The sequence below is a fragment of the Lithobates pipiens genome, unplaced genomic scaffold, assembly GCF_037356315.1.
Source record: "Lithobates pipiens isolate NorthernLeopardFrog02 unplaced genomic scaffold, aLitPip1_a1.2 Scaffold_13, whole genome shotgun sequence".
In the NCBI taxonomy this organism is placed as follows: domain Eukaryota; kingdom Metazoa; phylum Chordata; class Amphibia; order Anura; family Ranidae; genus Lithobates; species Lithobates pipiens.
The window spans coordinates 420,492,062-420,510,641 of record NW_027507718.1 but is presented as its reverse complement, the minus strand read 5'-3'; the positions used below and the strand labels follow the sequence as shown (position 1 = coordinate 420,510,641).

At 44.3% G+C, this 18,580-nt stretch overlaps 1 protein-coding gene across 1 annotated transcript in view; it reads left to right on the top strand.

Annotated features, from left to right (window-relative positions):
- The window catches only part of NSUN7 (NOP2/Sun RNA methyltransferase family member 7), a 158,357-nt gene extending 146,637 nt beyond the window's left edge, over window positions 1-11,720 (top strand). Inside the window, exon 12 of the mRNA XM_077477591.1 lies at window positions 7,259-11,720. Within this exon, the coding sequence (XP_077333717.1) occupies window positions 7,259-7,897 (639 nt within the window). The 3' untranslated portion in view covers window positions 7,898-11,720. The remainder of the gene's footprint in view (window positions 1-7,258) is intronic.
- Window positions 11,721-18,580: the final 6,860 nt, after the last annotated feature.

The following is an 18,580-nucleotide window of genomic DNA, read 5'->3' as shown; positions in this document are numbered from 1 at the left end:
ATAATAGCCGATTACCGGCCCCGTTGTACCACATGATCAGCTGTCATTGGCTGACAGATGATCACGTGATAAGGGGTCGGGATCGACCCCTTGCTCGGATCAGTGATCAGGCGAGTCTCATAGACTCGCCAATCACAGAGCGCGCCGCGCGCGCCCCTCGGGGGGCGCGCAGGCCGCTCGTGCACGGGACGACGTCAATAGATGTCGTCCCAGCAAAGGAGGTCCGCGCTGTAGCCATCATTCGGCTATAGCGCGGGTTTCAAGTGGTTAATAGGATTTAGGTCGGGAGACATGCTTGGCCAGTCCACCACCTTTACCCTCAGCTTCTTTAGCAAGGCAGTGGTTGTCTTGGATGTGTGTTTGGGGTCGTTATCATGTTGGAATACTGTCCTGTGGCCCAGTCTCTGAAGGGAGGGGATCATGCTCTGCTTCAGTATGTCACAGTACATGTTGGCATTCATGGTTTCCTCAATGAACTGTAGCTCCCCAGTGACAGCCTTCATGCAGTCCCAGACCATGACACTCCCACCACCATGCTTAAATTTAGGCAAGACACACTTGTCTTTGTACTCCTCACCTGGTTGCCGCCACACAAGCTTGACACCATCTGAACCAAATAAGTCTATCTTGGTCTCATCATTCCACAGGACATGGTTAAAGTAATCCATGTCCTGTGGTCTGCTTATCTTCAGCAAACTGTTTGCAGGCTTTCTTGTGTATCATCTTTAGAAGGGGCTTCCTTCTGGGATGACAGCCATGTAGACCAATTTGATGCAGTGTGCGGTGTATGGTCTGAGCACTGACAGGCTGACCCCCCACCTCTTCAACCTCTGCAGCAGTGCTGGCAGCATTCATACATCTATTTCCCAAAGACAACCTCTGGATATGATGTTGAGCACGTGCACTCAACTTCTTTGGTCGACCATGGGCTGTTCTGAGTGGAATCTGTCCTTTTAAACCACTGTATGGTCTTGGCCACCATACTGCAGCTAATTTTCAGGGTCTTGGCAATCTTCTTATAGCCTAGGCCATGTTTATGTAGAGCAAAAAATGTTTTTTTTCAGATCTTCAGAAAGTTCTTTGCCATGAGGTGCCATGTTGAACTTCCAGCGACCAGTATGAAAGAGTGAGAGCGATTAACACCAAATTTAACACACCTGCACCCCATTCACACCTGAGACCTTGCAACACTAATGAGTCACATGACACCGGGGAGGGAAAATGGCTAATTGGGCCCAATTTGAACATTTTCACTTAGGGATGTGCTCACTTTTGTGTCATACTGTGTATGGATAGTGGTTCCGGAGCAAGATCACTTTTATTGGAGACGGAAAGGGCCCCCCCTCCGCCGCTTACTGGAGCCTGGAGCGGCGGAGGTGATCAGATCTTTACCCTTGCTGGGCATTGAGACAAGTGAGAGGAAGATGGCCCCCATCCGTCTCCATAACATTGCAGGACAGAAGCGACGTCAAAACACATTATATTAGTGTAAATTTGAGATCTGAGGTCTTTTTGACCCCAGATCTCACATTTAAGAGGTCCTGTCATGCTTTTTTTTCTATTACAAGGTACGTTTACATTCCTTGTAATAGGAATAAAAGTGACACCATATTTATTTATTTTTTTTAAACTGTAAAATTAAAAATAAAATAATTTTTTATTTTTTTTTAAACGCGCCCTGTCCCACCGAGATTTTGTGCAGAAGCGAAAGCATACGTGAGTAGCGCCCGCATATGAAAACGGTGTTCAATCCACACATGTGAGAGCAATAATTCTAGCCCTAGAGCTCTTCTGTAACTTAAAACATGCAACCTGTAGAATTTTTTAAACGTCGCCTATGGAGATTTTTAAGAGTAAAAGTTTGTCGCCATTCCACGAGCGGGTGCAATTTTGAAGCGTGACACGTTAGGTATCAATTTACTTGGCATAACATTATCTTTCACAATATAAAAAAAATTGGCTAACTTTACTGTTGTCTTATTTTTTAATTAAACAAAAAGTGTATTTTAAAAAAAAAGTGCACTTGTAAGACCACTGTGCAAATACGCTGTGACAGAAAAAAAAAATCTGTAATGTTGTAAGTAATTTTCTAGCAAAAAAAATTTTTTTTTTTAATTTGCAAACAACACATCTCAAAAAGAGGCTCGGTCCTTAAAGCGGAGGTCCACCCTAAAGTGGACCTTCCGCTCATTGGAATCCTCCCCCCCTCCAGCACCACAATTGGCACCTTTCAGGGGGGAGGGGGGTGCAGGTACCTGTACAGTACAGGTATCTGCACCCACTTCCGGGATAGCTCTCTGCAGAAAGGGGCGTAGATTACGCCCCTTTCCGAAAGTCCCCCGCTGCCTGCTGGGAAACACACTCCATCCTTATTGCGCAGCGCGACTCGCGCATGCGCAGTAGGGAACCGGGAAATGACGCCGAAAGGCTCCACTTCCTGATTCCCATAACCAAGATGGCGGCGGCAGCACCCGAGAGACGATCGAGAGATCGGCTTTGGGTGCTGACATCACGGGCGCGCTGGACAGGTAAGTGTCACTATTTTAAAAGTCAGCAGCTGCAGTATTTGTAGCTGCTGGCTTTTAAAAAAAAAACGCGGACTCCCGCTTTAAGTGGTTACTGTAATAATGTCACTGGTTCTAAAAAAAAGTATAAAAAATGTCAGGTGTCCGATCTGTCCACCGCATTGTCGCAGTCTTGCTAAAAATCACTGATCGGCACCATTTTTTGTTGTTTTTTATTGTATTTTTGTAGCCCTTATTTATTGTAAGAGAAGACTACAAGAAGTGAAATGGTGTTTTCGTTTCATCCCTAACAAGAACCTTGTATATAGTACTAACATGCCTGCAGTCATTAGGAAGGGAGGCTCCAGTCACCACCAGCTAGTAATAAATATCAAGGAAGTCCTGAGAGGGGGAAAGATTCTGTGGTCCTCTGGTGTCTATTATTTATATTTATAAGCTGACACAGAAATTTAAATATTCTATATGGAAGAGGAAGCTGTTTCTTTTTTTTTTTTTTTTGCTTGGATGTTTTATTCTAGCTGAACCCAATACAGGACATGCATAATTTAAGATGTTGACAGGATTATTTTAATATGTTTTGTAGAAAATAGTTTCTAAGCTGTTGGCATATTTCCCCGAAAGGTCTATCTGACAGGTTCAGTTGGTTCATTTTGCTGAAAATTGTTTATAATTTTAGCAAATAATACATTATATATGGCGCACATCCAAAAGGGACTTTTAAAATGATATGCATTGAATTTTTTGTGTCAATTAAAACTTACAGTATCAATACTTAGGAAGCATTCACATTTTTTAGGCTGTTGTGGTGCCTTTAAAGAGAAGTAAAGGATTTTTTTTTCTTATTAATACTTACCTAGATGGATGCGCATGGGTTCAATGCTGCATCTGTCCCCCGACGCCTCCAAACTGTGAACCGAGCGATCGAACACCGCCGATCACTTGGATTTCTGAGCAGAAAGCTGCAGACTGTCAGTCAGAGTCAGTCTGGCGCTCGCTGAGAGGCTGAGCCCAGGTGTCAGTCCAGGCACCTGGCTGGCAGATCCAGACTCCGTGTTCAGGATGATGCGGTGCCGGTGTTCTGGCATATTCAGTCCGGCCATCATATAGCGTCCGCCCGTACTGTGCATGCGCAGTATGGGGCAGAAGAAGCTTCGTAAAATTTTACGAAGCTGAACGGCGCCTGCGCCGTGAGTGGAGGTGGTAGCCCCACCATCCAAGCGGACATAGGGTTGTGAAAATTAGACGGCCCCTTGTGGGCGAGCTTCGCTCGCCACGCTTCGGGCTCAGCCTCTCTGCGCTCGGCTCTTTTTTATTCCTACTCTATGTCCACTTGGATGGTGGGGCTAGAACCTGGACTCAGTGCGCAGGCGCCGTTCATCCTCGGCAATTTTCGGAATCTGTGTTGCTGTGTACTGCGCATGCGCAGTACACAGCGGACGCTAGCTGATGGGGGACCTTATATGATAAGACACCGGGACTGACATCCGTGACGTCAGCTGAAAACGGGTCACAGGAGTGCAAAACAAGCTGCACTCCTGTGATCCATAGAAGTACAGCCAAACAAGCTTTGGCTATACTTCTCCTTTAATGCTAATGCATTATTGCACAAGCATTATGATAGCGCATTTTAATTAATTAAAATGGCCCAAAAATCAACCAATTTGTGTTTCTTGTAATGCAGCATCCCTCAATGTATGCTAGATGCGTTGTGCAGATGCATTTCCCTCTAATGCAACAGTAGCCACAAGAATGTCATCACAAAATACTGGTTAAAGCGGGATTCCGCTGACCTATTATTTTCTTTTTTTGTGTCACATCGCTATACGTTTAAAGTATTATGCTATCACTCACTTCTTGCAGCTTTTAGATCCGTTGCTTGCCGATTTCGTCCGTGAGGTAAACGTATAAAAATTCCTCCCGGCAGTTTCCATTTTTATTGTGGGCATTTGAAGCCCACAAGCACTGATTTCCTGGATGCAGTGACTGCTGTGCTCCCAGCATTCGCCGCTCGATCCCGCGCATGCTCAGTGATATCAGTGAGCAGCGCCGTAGAATTTCGGATTGCCATCACAACGGGCGGCGTCGCCAGAAGTTCCGGCCCCATTGTGATGGCAACAAGACATAAACAAACAACTTCGTCACGTGACCGGCGTCTTCCTTTCGAAATCTCACAAGATTTCGGCATGACGGCGTCCCCCACGGATTCTTGGGAAGAATATAACAAAGTTCCCAGGGGTCATTGCGAAGCCGGGGAAAGGCGATAAACATGCCTACTCCCACGGGAGGAGAGCCCGGAACTCAATATAATCATTTCTGCTAAAAGGTAATTAATGCATAATAATTTTTTTTAATAGTCATTTCTGCATCTACAGTGGTGTGAAAAAGTGTTTGCCCCCTTCCTCATTTCCTGTTCCTTTGCATGTTTGTCACACTTAAGTGTTTCGGAACATCAAACCAATTTAAACAATAGTCAAGGACAACACAAGTAAACACAAAATGCAATTTGTAAATGAAGGTGTTTATTATTAAAGGTGAAAAAAAATCCAAACCATCATGGCCCTGTGTGAAAAAGTGATTGCCCCCTAAACCTAATAACTGGTTGGGCCACCCTTAGCAGCAACAACTGCAACCAAGCGTTTGCGATAACGTGCAATGAGGCTTTTACAGCGTCCTGGAGGAATTTTGGCCCACTCATCTTTGCAGAATTGTCCTAATTCAGTTACATTAGAGGGTTTTCGAGCATGAACGGCCTTTTTAAGGTCATACCGCAACATCTCAATAGGATTCAGGTCAGGACTTTGGCTAGGCCACTCCAAAGTCTTCATTTTGTTTTTCTTCAGCCATTCGGTGGTGGACTTGCTGGTGTGTTTAGGATCATTGTCCTGCTGCAGAACCCAAGTTCGTTTCAGCTTGAGTACACGAACAGATGGTCGGACATTCTCCTTCAGGATCTCTTGGTAGACAGCAGAATTCATAGTTCCTTTTATCACGGCAAGTCTTCCAGGTCCTGAAGCAGCAAAACAGCCCCAGACCATCACACTACCACCACCATATTTTACTGTTGTTATAATGTTCTTTTTATGAAATGCAGTGTTCCTTCTACGCCAGATATACTTGGACACACACCTTCCAAAGAGTTCCACTTTTGTCTCATCGGTCCACAGAATGTTGTCCCAAAAGTCTTGGGGATCATCAAGATGTGTTGTGGAGAAATTGAGACGAGCTTTGATGTTCTTTTTGCTCAGCAGTGGTTTTCTCCTTGGAACTCTGCCATGCGGGCCATTTTTGCCCAGTCTTTTCCTGATGGTGGAGGCATGAACGCTGACCTTAACTGAGGCAAGTGAGGCCTGCAGTTCCTTGGACGTTGTTGTGGGGTCTTTTGTGACCTCTTGGATGAGTCGTCGCTGCGCTCTTGGGGTAATTTTGGGCGGCCGGCCACTCCTGGGAAGGTTCACCACTGTTCCATGTCTTCGCCATTTGTGGATAATGGCTCTCACTGTGGTTCGCTGGATTCCCAAAGCTTTGGAAATGGCTTTATAACCCTTTCCAGACTGATAGATCTCAATTACTTTCTTTCTCAATTGTTCCTGAATTTCTTTGGGTCTCGGCATGATGTGTAGCTTTTAAGGATCTTCTGGTGGACCTTACTGTGTCAAGCAGCTCCTATTTAAGTGATGCCTTGATTGTGAACAGGTGTGGCAATAATCAGGCCTAGGTGTGGCTAGAGAAATTGAACTCAGGTGTGGACAACCACAGTTATAGTATGTTTTAACAAGGGGGGCAAACACTTTTTCACACAGGGCCATGATGGTTTGGATTTTTTTTCACCTATAATAATAAACACCTTCATTTACAAATTGCATTTTGTGTTTACTTGTGTTGTCCTTGACTATTGTTTAAATTGGTTTGATGTTCCGAAACACTTAAGTGTGACAAACATGCAAAGGAACAGGAAATGAGGAAGGGGGCAAACACTTTTTCACACCACTGTATGCTCCAAAGCGATTGGAAGAACATTAAGTTGCAATTATGAGTACAAAACCGCTTTGTAGTTGATGAATTACTCTGCAGGTTTTGCCACTTGTTACCTCAATGAAATGGTTAGAATGGGTGCTAACAAACCTGAATAATCTTGGGGCTCTCTCTGATTACCCAGTGCTGTAGGCTGTAAAATCTTAATAATATATTGATTTTAAAGGTTAATTTGCAATACATTTATTCTTTTTTGGGAAATCCTAGAGAACCAGTTAGAGCTGGGCTTTTGCAAAAGTTCTCATTCACGTCAGTTATTAAAAATGTACAGAATTTCTTATGAATGATTTGCATTTGCCTTCTTATTTAGCTTCATTTGCATTGTCTGTCTGATTCTTCTACCTAAAGCAAAGGGAGAGATTGTGGTACATAATATGCACTGTGTGAGGCCAAAACATTGACAAGGCAGCAATCATTCTTCTTGCATTAGTTCTATCATGACCAGTTCTCTTAAACAATATCTGACATACATTTGGGGTTAGGGACTGAGATACATTTGTTTATATAGTTTTTTTTTTATTTGAGTTGTGTGATGATCTTAAAAGCATTATGAAAAAAAGACCATTCAATGTATATTCAACACTTTCACCATGTACTTGGTTCTTATCTCCATTTCTCCATTTCCAATATCTCTCATTTAAGAAGCGGACTATTTTTTTCTGATAACCAAGGTGACTTTCTTTACATTGCTCCCATTCTAGATGCATCCTTCTAAGTCTGTCTCCCCTCAAGATGTTTTGGCTCAAGCTGCTGCTAAGGGGCTGCTTAGTGGCATTCGGATTGCAAAATCTCCAAGAAAAGATGACAAAAAGAAGAAATCAAAAACACAAAATTATAAAACCACTCCAACCACTTTAAATGCTCTAGCAAAGATCAATGAGTTCATAAACCGTGAAAATAATTTGATGAGCCCGAGAACACCAAAAGACCAACATAACCAAACTTCTTACAAAAACAAAAACTACACTAACACTTTACATTTTACAAAGGCACCAAAGCAGAGTGGCATTCCCACTGTGTCCATAACAATGAAGAATCCAGGTAACATCTCTTTCTTGTCCAAAAATCGACAGACAAGTGCCATCAGACCAAAGCCAGAAGATAAGATGATCCCGCTGAAGCCGGTCCAGATTATGCTGCCTCCAGTGACCTCTCCTTTCCAGTACAGTTCTCCACCTGAGGTCAAGAACCGCAGTCCAGTCCATTATCACCACCAGCGCTGGCATTCAGGCATCAGGAGCAGTCCCCATAATCCCTTTATTTCAACTGTACCTTTTATAGGTAAGACCAAGGAAAGCACACCGTGGACTGCAGTCCAACATCCCAAGCCCTGGCACTGAACAACTGTTGTTTTGCTACTTTTTTTTTACTGGTTTTATTTAATACTATAACATACATTTACAACTATTTTTTTTTGTATTTTAAATTAGTGTTTTTTTTTTATGTCTTGTAGTTAGTATTCAGTTTGTATCAACTAATATTTGCATACCGTTTTGCCCTTCTTTAAATAGACCAATCCATTTATCTTGCAATTGGGTTCTACCATGCTAGAATGTAGTAGTACACCATAGGCGTGCGCACAGAGTGTGGCTGGGCAGACCCTAACCATGCTGTGCTGCGCAGATTTCTTCTACTGCTCCGCTGCAGAGGAAGGGACTGGGGAATCTTTGTCCTCAGTCCTTTTTGTCTTTCTCAAACATGAGACATCTTTCACCAAATCCCCCTCTCCCTTCCCCCGAAGCTCCTAAAAAAAATTGTAAAAAAAATGATAATACAATTATTGTACAAAATAAAATTGTAAAAAATAAAAATAAACTACTGACATCGTCCAATACTGTACTGACACCAACCTCTGCCCTACTGACATAGTCCATTATTCTACTGCCCTGTGTATGTATGTATGTGTATATATGTGTGTGTATATATATATATATATATATATATATATATATATATATATATATATATATATATATATATATACACACGAACACACACACACACACACACACACGTGTTTTAGCTTTGAGGTGCACACTCTAATGCAATAGGCTGTGCACACCTATGTAGTACACACTATCTATGATATAAATAAATTACCTAATTATTGTGCAGTCATTTTGAAGGATAAACTGTTAATGTACACTTTATTGTTCCCTAAAATTATTTGTAGGGGAATAGTCTTTTTTTGATGTTGAATATAAACCCTAACTGTAAGGAAATTATACGTAAAAGATTTTAAATATTCCTACTAGATTTTACAAATATTTAGGAGAACAACTAGTGCTTTCTATCAATAGTATTATTATATTATATATTATTATTATATGTTACTAGCCATGTCTTTGATGACATAATCAAATGTCAACTGTTTCGCTACTATACATATCTTGCAGAAATACTTGTTAATACCTTATGTGGCATTAGAGCCAGCATGACTGCCGATGGTAGATTTCGTCATAGGCATCTTTCCTTGAGAGATACAAATCCATATATATATATATATATATATATATATATATATATATATATATATATATATATATATATATATATATATAAAAGCAAAGGTGTTTAGGAGGCCTAAATGCAACACCAACTCAGCGCCAGTTCAGTCCTCTAACAAATCAGCAGCAGAAGGAATAAGATATCTTTAAAAATATAACAAAATATTTAAAAAGAATGAAAACAACAGCTGTTTAAAAAATCATATAAAATGTCAGAATGTTAGTAAAAATATTCACAGTCCGCTCACTGAAAACAATAATACTAAAACAGTGCTACAAAACTGATATTAGTCCAATATCATAATGTGTAGTCTTCCCTACACACTGCAGTTAAAAAATGGTGAGTGAAAATATTAGGGACAGTTTAAACGGAGAAATGGTTCTAAGCGTAGACTTCAGGGTATAGACAGAAAGTGTACCCGTCTCCAAGATACAGTCCACCGCGTGTTGCACACTCCCCCTGGGGGGCACACTCACCAGACTCCTCTGGGTAAATAGGCATTCAATAAAACCCAATATTATAGAGACACGTCCTATTTCTTCATCATCACCAAAAATTTCCCGAAGTGCAGGGGTTCCACAGTGTTGTCATAAAAAGCAAACAGAATCCGCACATAGTGTAATACCATTTATTAAAGACAAACCCCCATGCACAAAAGTACCCCTTAGTAAAAATTGCGTACATCAAGTGAAAACAACACAAGCATCAATGTAAACAAGCAGATTGCGCTCTCGCTATACTCAGCCGTCCAGAGTGTTGCTAGCACTGCCGGTTAGAGCACAGGAGGGCTGTGGAGCGCAGAGCGTCACTGCTGGGCTGTCGTGTAGGTCACGCCCTGACCGGTTTCGTCACCACGGACTTCAACAGAGTTTTTACTAAGGGATCCTTTTGTGCATGGGGGGGGGTTTGTCTTTAATAAATGGTATTACACTATGTGTAATTCTGTTTGCATTTTATGACAACATATGAATTACACTTTGCTACAATGTAAAGTAGTGAGTGTACGGCTTGTATAACAGTGTAAATTTGCTGTTTCCATTAAAATAACTCAACACACAGCTATTAATGTCTAGACCACTAGCAACAAAAGTGAGTACACCCCTAAGTGAAAATGTCCGAATTGGGCCCAGTTAGCCATTTCCCCTCCCTGGTGTCATGTGACTCGTTGGTGTTACAAGGTCTCAGGTGTGAATGGGGAGCAGGTGTTTTAAATTTGGTGTTATCGCTCTCACTCTCTTACTGGTCTCCAGAAGTTCAACATGGTATCTCATGGCAAAGAACTCTGAGGATCTGAAAAAAGAATTGTTGCTCTACGCAAAGATGGCCTAGGCTATAGGAAGATTGCCAAGGCCCTAAAACTGAGCTGCAGCACAGTGGCCAAGACCATACAGTTTAACAGGACAGGTTCCACTCAGGCCTTGCCATTGCAAGTGGATTACACGTGCTCAGCGTCATATCCAGAGGTTGTTTTTGGGAAATAGACATATGAGTGGTGCCAGCATTGCTGCAGAGGTTGAAGGGGTGGGGTGGGGGGGTTAGCCTGTCAGTGCTCAGACCATAGGTCGCACACTGCATAAAATTGGTCTGCATGGCTGTCATCCTAGAAGGAAGCCTCTTCTAAAGTTAATACACAAGAAAGCTGCTGAAGACAAGCAGACTAAGAACATGGATTACTGGAACCATGTCCTGTGGTCTGATGAGACCAATATAAATGTATTTGGTTCAGATGGCATACTCAACTCCTCCAGCCCCTCATAAACATTACATAGAAAGGAATTGCATAGGATTTTTCCATCGTGGATTTCTTAAAAAAGAGCATGTACAATGCATCCGGAAAATTATTCACAGTGCTTCACATTTTCAAACTTTTGTTATGTTACAGCCTTATCCCAAAATGGATTAAATTTGTTATTTTACTCAAAATTCCACAAACAATACCCTATAATTACACCAGCTGTAATTGGTGCCAAAGGTGCTTCAACAAAGTATTGAGCAAAAACTGTGAATGCTTATGTACACATGCTTTTTTATTTTTTTATTTTTTATAAATTTGCAAAGATTTTTTCACGTTGGCAAAATGGGGTATTGTTTGTAGAATTTTCAGAAAAATTATTAATTTAATTTGTTTTGGAATAAGGCTGGAACATAATAAAATGTGAAAAAAATGAAGCGCTGTGAATACTTTCCGGGTGCACTGTAGGCATCGATTTTAAAATTTTCTTTTAGTTATGCTATGTGAATGGGAACATAACAAATATAAAGCTGCTCGTTTTAGCTGTGCTTTACCATTGTTTTAGCGGTGCTTTTTTAACCTCCGCTAGCGGTCGAAAGAAAGGGTTAAAACGCTTGTATATCTGCAGAACACAGGCAAGTAGGTAACTACAATAAGCTAAAATCCTCTATTATTTCTCTCCCTATGAGACTGCAAGAGGCTGATAGCAGGTCAAATACAGGTACTTACAGTGCAAATATATACATGATGTGTAATGGACACAACTTTAAATACTCTGCAAGGTCCTAGCAGCAGAATCTGTGGCTTACATTCGTCTCCTCTTGTAAAGTTATAATTATACTGTCACTGATTTGTCATGAAAATAAAATGTAAAATGCATACGTGATGTCAGTACAATTACTAATAAAAGTTTTCAAACTATATTTTTAACTGGACTCCTTTCAATGTTTCTAACAAAGGAAAAGTAAATTAGAAGTCATTTTTCCCATTTGGATTGTTAAAGTAGAAAAGCATTTCTTTCACAATAAGATGACTAAGTAAACTGTACCTTGCACACTTTCATGATGATAAGCCCACACAGTAAATTACTGTCCCTAATCCGCCCATACTTGGCTTCCAATTTGATGACGGCCCCCTCCCCAGCTTATGATAAGTTCCAACTCATGCTGTTTGGAAGTTTAAGCAATCTGAGCGAGTTTGATCACTGTGGAGTCAAAAAGTTGATGCTGTATAAGACATGCTGGGTGGCAGGGGCGTTAGTAGGTCTGCAAAAGATCTGGGGCTAGAACCCATAGCAGTCAGGGCCGCTGATAAGCCAGTACAACCAGCCCTGTTGTACCGGGCCCGGCCAGCAGGGGGGGCCTGTGCAGCTTCAAAGACAGTTCAGTGGAGGAAACCCAAAAAATGCTTTCTAATTTACACCCCCAGGGGGCCCATGGCTGCCTGCGCTCATTGTACACTACACACTGGATCTTTCCATTACAAAATCCTGGAAACAGAATCCAGGAATCTGTGTCTCCCAGGACCTCAGCTGAGCTCTGTAATCCAGTCCAGAGCTTCTAGTTTGCCTTCTCCCCAGACCCAAGACTACACCCCTCTGCTGCTCTTATTGGTTGGAGGAGAGAAGTCTAAGGATTAGCAGCCCGGGACAGGAGCTTCTTAGGTAAGAGACATGCTGCTGTGCAGGAGAGTTCTCTCATGTGGGCACAGGTTAAAACAGGCCCGCTGACACTGCATCTGGCCTGCCAGCACAGACACAACATGAATAGTCAGAAATGTTTTGTAATGTAAACGATCCTAACACCTCCTGAGAGGCCCCCTCCCCCACCAACCTGAAATGGGGACTGATGTTGAGAGGTGCTGTGATGGAGGGGGCTCTGATGTGATGGAGGGGGCTCTGATGTGATGGAGGGGGCTCTGATGTGATGGAGGGGACTCTGATGTGATGGAGGGGACTCTGATGTGATGGAGGGGACTCTGATGTGATGGAGGGGGCTCTGATGTGATGGAGGGGGCTCTGATGTGATATAGGGGGCTCTGACGTGATGGAGGGGACTCTGACGTGATGGAGGGGACTCTGACGTGATGGAGGGGGCTCTGATGTGATGGAGGGGACTCTGATGTGATGGAGGGGGCTCTGATGTGATGGAGGGGACTCTGATGTGATGGAGGGGGCTCTGATGTGATGGAGGGGGCTCTGATGTGATGGAGGGGGCTCTGATGTGATGGAGGGGGCTCTGATGTGATGGAGGGAGCTCTGATGTGATGGAGGGGACTCTGATGTGATGGAGGGGGCTCTGATGTGAAATGGGGGACTCTGTCCATTGTTCTACTGACTTACCCCCCGCATCTTCTGCCAGTTATACTGACTTTGCTGCATATTTTAATATAATGCACATAAAAAAAAAAGATTGTAAGTTTACATAGTAAGACATGGGCACCTCTTGGCATCATTAACCCCTTCCCACCCATATAAGCCCTTTCACTTGATGGAGGGGTGGGGTTGAGGTTGGGGCAGAAGGGGGCTCCATCATCAGGTAGGATGTACGGGGCCCCATGGTTTCTATCAGCAGCCCTGATAGCAGTAGTCACCAAGCTAGAGGGGGGGCAAACCGGTGGTAAGCAATTTTTCGCAGGCAAAGGAAGACTGGTTTTGGCACTTGCCACCATTTGTAGATTGGCACTTGACACCATTTGCAGATTGGCACTTGATACCATTTGCAGATTGTCACTTGCCACGTCACCTGCCACTAGATGTGGGTTGTCATTTGCCACGTCACTTGCCACCATTTGCAGATTGTCACTTGCTACCATTTGTAGATTGGCACTTGCCACGTCACTTGCCACCATTTGCAAATTGTCACTTGCGACCATTTGCAGATTGTCACATGCTTACGTCACCTGCCACTAGATGTGGGTTGTCAATTGTCACGTCACGTGCCAGCATTTGAAGATTCTCACTTGCCACTTCACTTGCCACTATTTGCAGATTGTCACTTGCCATGCAAGCTAGTTCCACCAAATGTGCATTGTCACTGCATTGGTGGCAGGCTGGCAGCACGGGTCCAGTGAGGGCAGGAGAGCAGAAATGCGGGGCAGGATCGGAGGATCGGAGGACATAGCGGAGGAAGAAGAAGCCGCAGGAAGAAGGAGAAGACCAGAAGAAGAAGCAGAGGAAGAAGCGGGGGAAGAAGTCTTCTGTCGCCGTCTCTCCCGCCACCGCCTCCTTCGCCCACTGCTGTGAAAAGTTGGCCAAGTGTGAAAGGAACCTAGCGAGATTCATTGATAACACCATTGAATTAGGCCCCATGCGACCAATGCCTGTATAATCTTGCGGTATATGGACCTCAAGTTGCTTCAAAGTCAAACCAAAGTAGTGCAGGGACAAATTTGACCCACTTGCAGGATGCACGAGTGAGAATAGCACCTAATTTAAAGGTACTATCCATGAATCTCCTTCACACTGCTGCGACCTTAAAGTCATACTACTTTGCTGCCACTTTGCTGCTGCAACTTGGCCCCAACTTCTGGGAATGCCTGTGTAATATTGCGCCCTATATACCTCAAGTCACATGAAAGTCACACCAAAATAATACAAGGACTATTTTGAAGTTGTTCCAACTTGAAGTAGCACAGATATGAATGGTTATCATTGAGAATCATGGGGTACAACTTGTCATGCAACTCGGAGGTCCAAATATGCTGGAAAAGTCCCCCAACTGTGAAACAAGTCGTATATATATATATTTTGTATAATCTTTATTTTAGTTTCGTAAAACATATCAAAACATACAGTGCACAATACAGTCGACAACGTATCACTATCCTAGGTCTTACGTAATTGACCTCGTCAAAGAGATCCAACATTGTGCAGAACACCTGAGTAAAATCAAGGCAAAAGGGAAAAAACAGTAACCATACAACTGGAAAAAACCTTTGAGGGGGAAGGGGAAATAGGGCCCTACCGACACGGTTTACGACATGGAGGGGGAGACCCCCTCCAGAGGCCTAGCACAAGGCCCATGCCCCCCAACAGCAGTCGGTACTTGTAATGGGGCAAAACACCCCCGGCCCTCAGGAGGGTCCCGGCCGACACCCCCCCCGGGGTGGGGCCAAAAGCCTCCATCATAACTCCGTCTGGGGGGAAGCATCCCCCTGGAACCCAGCCACTGCCCCCTAGGGCACCGGTCAACTATCAGAACGCCCAGAAGACAGCAGCCAAAGGTGTGGGCCCCAGCGACAGGTTACAAAGGCTGTGCCGCCCCAAGGGGTAATTCCCCCCCTAGGGCCCTGAGAATCTTAAAGAGGAAGGGAGGGTACAGGTCATCTCACTGCGATTAGGTCGTCAAAACACCATGATCAGGTATGTACATCACTATTCACTGGCCTCTTCAACTTCAGTGAGGGCTCTGCTAGCTCCAACAGCGCAACATCCAGGCTAGATGGCATTGGGTCCGTGTCGGCAGTATGCTACCGCCACCGGGCCCAGATCTTATTGAAATGGTCACTCCTGTCCCTGCACCGCGCCACCCACTCCTCTGCCTCCCTAATATCTTCCACCTTCTTGAGCCACTCAGTAATGGTAGGAATCTGTGAGCGTTTCCAGTAGATAGGTACTAGACGCTTAGCGGCATTTAAGAGGTGGGGGAGTACACTCTTCGTATAGAGGCTCAGAGGAAGGGCGGGGAGGTGCAGGAGAAAAAGCGATGGGGTGAAAGGGATCTCAATCTGCAGAGCATTTTTTATAAAGGTGTGAATGTCAACCCAAAATGTGTGTATTACAGGACAATCCCACCAAATATGTAAGAGAGTGCCTTTCTGGCCACAACCTCGCCAACAACGATCCGGGACCAAGGGGTAGATGCGGGCCAGTGCTGCCGGAACCTGATACCAACAGGTCAAAAGTTTGTAGTTAGTTTCCTGTGTCCAGGAATCAATGGAGCTGGAGTGTGCCAATCGATATACTTGCGATCCTTGACTTGGTGAGAATTCGACCCCCAGAGCCGGTAAAGTTAGGAAACTAAGTGGGGAGTGGGTACCTCTTCAATAAACACTTTTTCAAGCGAGGTAAGAGTCTCAATGTCTCTTAGCGTAACTCCTAGGTTCGCAATGAAGCGGTGAAGCTGCTTGTATCTTCACCAGTCTATTGGAAAGCGTCCGTATCTATCCCTCAAGGTATCTAGGGGTATCAGCTTACCCTTATCTATAAATTTGCCACAGCTATAGTTGCCATCAGTGGCCCATGACCCAAAAAAGGCTACCTGCTCTCCAGGGGGGAACCACCCAAACCCTCCCAGAGGAGCCAATGGAGATCCCGGGGTGCCAGGGCATACAGAGCATTGGATCGATCCCATACCCTGAGGGCATGGGTGGTCAGCAGAGAAGTTGTCTGTGAAAGTCCCCTATGTTCCCGCAGAAGCCACGGGGCATAAGCTAGGTCGCAACCAGCTAGGCTTTTTTCCAGGGGGACCCACAGTTTGGTGGCAGCGTGGTGGCGCCAGTTTAGTATATGTTGAAGCGCAATGGCCCTGTAGTAGCGACGAACGTCTGGGAGACCCAGCCCGCCCCTCTCCTTAGATCTCTGCAGTACGGACATGGCGAGCCTAGGTTTTTTGTTATGCCATATGAACCCGATCATGAGGCTTTGGAGTCACGAGAAAAAGCTTTTGGGGAGGGGAATAGGTAACATCTGCAGGTAGAAAAGTACTCTGGGAAGGATATTCATTTTAAGTATATTTACTTTGCCTAGCCATGTGAAGGAGGTTTTGTTCCAATTCTGCAAGTCTCTACGCACCGTGCTCAACAGGGAAGGGAAGTTAGCGGAGTATAGTGTATCGAATTGGTCTGTGAGATGGATCGTTATGTATTTAATGGATGCCATGGCCCATTGGAATGGGAAAGCTTGCTGTAAGCTGACGGCCATCGTCTCGGGTATAGTGACAGGTAGGACTTCAGATTTAGTATAGTTAATCTTGAAGTTGGATATTTGACCAAAAATGTCAAGTTCCTTCATAAGGTTAGGGAACGAGATGAGGGGGTTGGTCAGGTGGAAAAGCACGTCATCAGCATACGCTGAGAGTTTGTGCTCCGTGGGCCCCACCCGCACCCCGTTGATATCCCTACTCGCCCTCACTGTTCTGAGCAGGGGCTCCATAGCCAGAGCGAACAGGAGGGGAGATACGGGGCACCCCTGCCTAGTGCCGTTCCGAATAGGGAATCCCGGAGACAGATGGCCGTTAACCTTGCGTGCTGGGGGACGTGTATAGGGCCATGATCCAGTATGGGGGTCCATATGGGGGTCCAATCCTAAGGCTTCTAGAACCACCTTTAGGTAGAACCAATCTATTCTGTCAAAGGCCTTTTCGGCATCTGTGGACAGAATGAGGTAGGGAGTGAAATCATTGTGGAGACGTGCCCAGTGAATGAGTTGTACGGCCCGGATGGAATTATCTCTGGCCTCCCTACCTGATATAAACCCTGTCTGATCGGGCTGAATGATGGAGGGAATGATATACTTGAGTCGGTTTGCCATCATTTTTGAGAAAATTTTTATATCTACATTAACCACTTACAGACCGGATTCGGCACTGCGTCGCTTTAACTGACAATTGCGCAGTCGTGCGACTTGGCTCCCAAACAAAATCGACGTCCTTTTTTTTCCACAAATAGAGCTTTTCTTTTGGTGGTATTTGATCACCCCTGCGGTTTTTATTTTTTGCGCTATAAACAAAAATAGAGCGACAATTTTGAAAAAAACGCATTATTTTTTACTTTTGTTATAATAAATATCCCCCAAAAATATATAAAAAAAATGTTTTCCCTCAGTTTAGGCCGATACGTATTCTTCTACATATTTTTGGTAAAAAAAAATCGCAATAAGCGATTATTGATTGGTTTGCGCAAAAGTTATAGCGTTTACAAAATAAGGATAGTTTTATGGCATTTTTATTAATAATTTTTTATTATTTATTTTTTTTACTAGTAATGGCGGCGACATTTTTGACACATTTTTGGGACCATTGTCAGTTATACAGCAACCATTGCTATATAAATGCAGTGATTCCTGTGTAAATGACACTGGCAGTGAAGGGGTTAACCAGTGGGTGGCAGTGTAGGGATTAAGTGTTCCTAGGGGTGTGTTACTAACTGTGGGGGGTTGGGCTTTCATTTAGTGAACACTGATCTCTGCTCCAATCACATGGAGCAGAGATCAGCATCACTAGTTGCTAGGCAGAATGGAGAAATGCTGTTTACAACGGCACTTCTCCATTCAGCCGTCCCGTGAGACGATCACAGGTATGCCCGCGGCGATCGAGTCCGCGGGACCCGCGACTGGACTCACGGGGGTCCCGACCGGCACGCGAGCACGCTGCCGGCGGCACACTCGCGATGGCAGGGCGGCATTGAAGATTGGACGTACCTGTACGTCAATATGCCTGCCTGTGCCATTCTGCCGACGTACATCGGCATGCACTGGTCTGGAACTGGTTAAGTAGCGATATAGGTCGGTAGCTTTGTGGGAGGGTAGGGTCCTTGCCTTCCTTGGGCAGCACAGTGATGTGAGCCAGCAAGGCTTCAGGTGGGATCGTGTGGCCTGTGGCGAAGGAATTGAAGTACCTGCACATGTGATTCTGTAGCAGAGGAAGAAATTTGGCATAATACGCTTTAGTGTATCCATCTGAGCCAGGACTCTTCCCACTAGGCAAGGCCTTCACCGTCCCTATAACCTCCTGCGGGGAAATCGGTAATTCAAGTTCTGTCTGCTGCTCTGGCATCAGGGAGG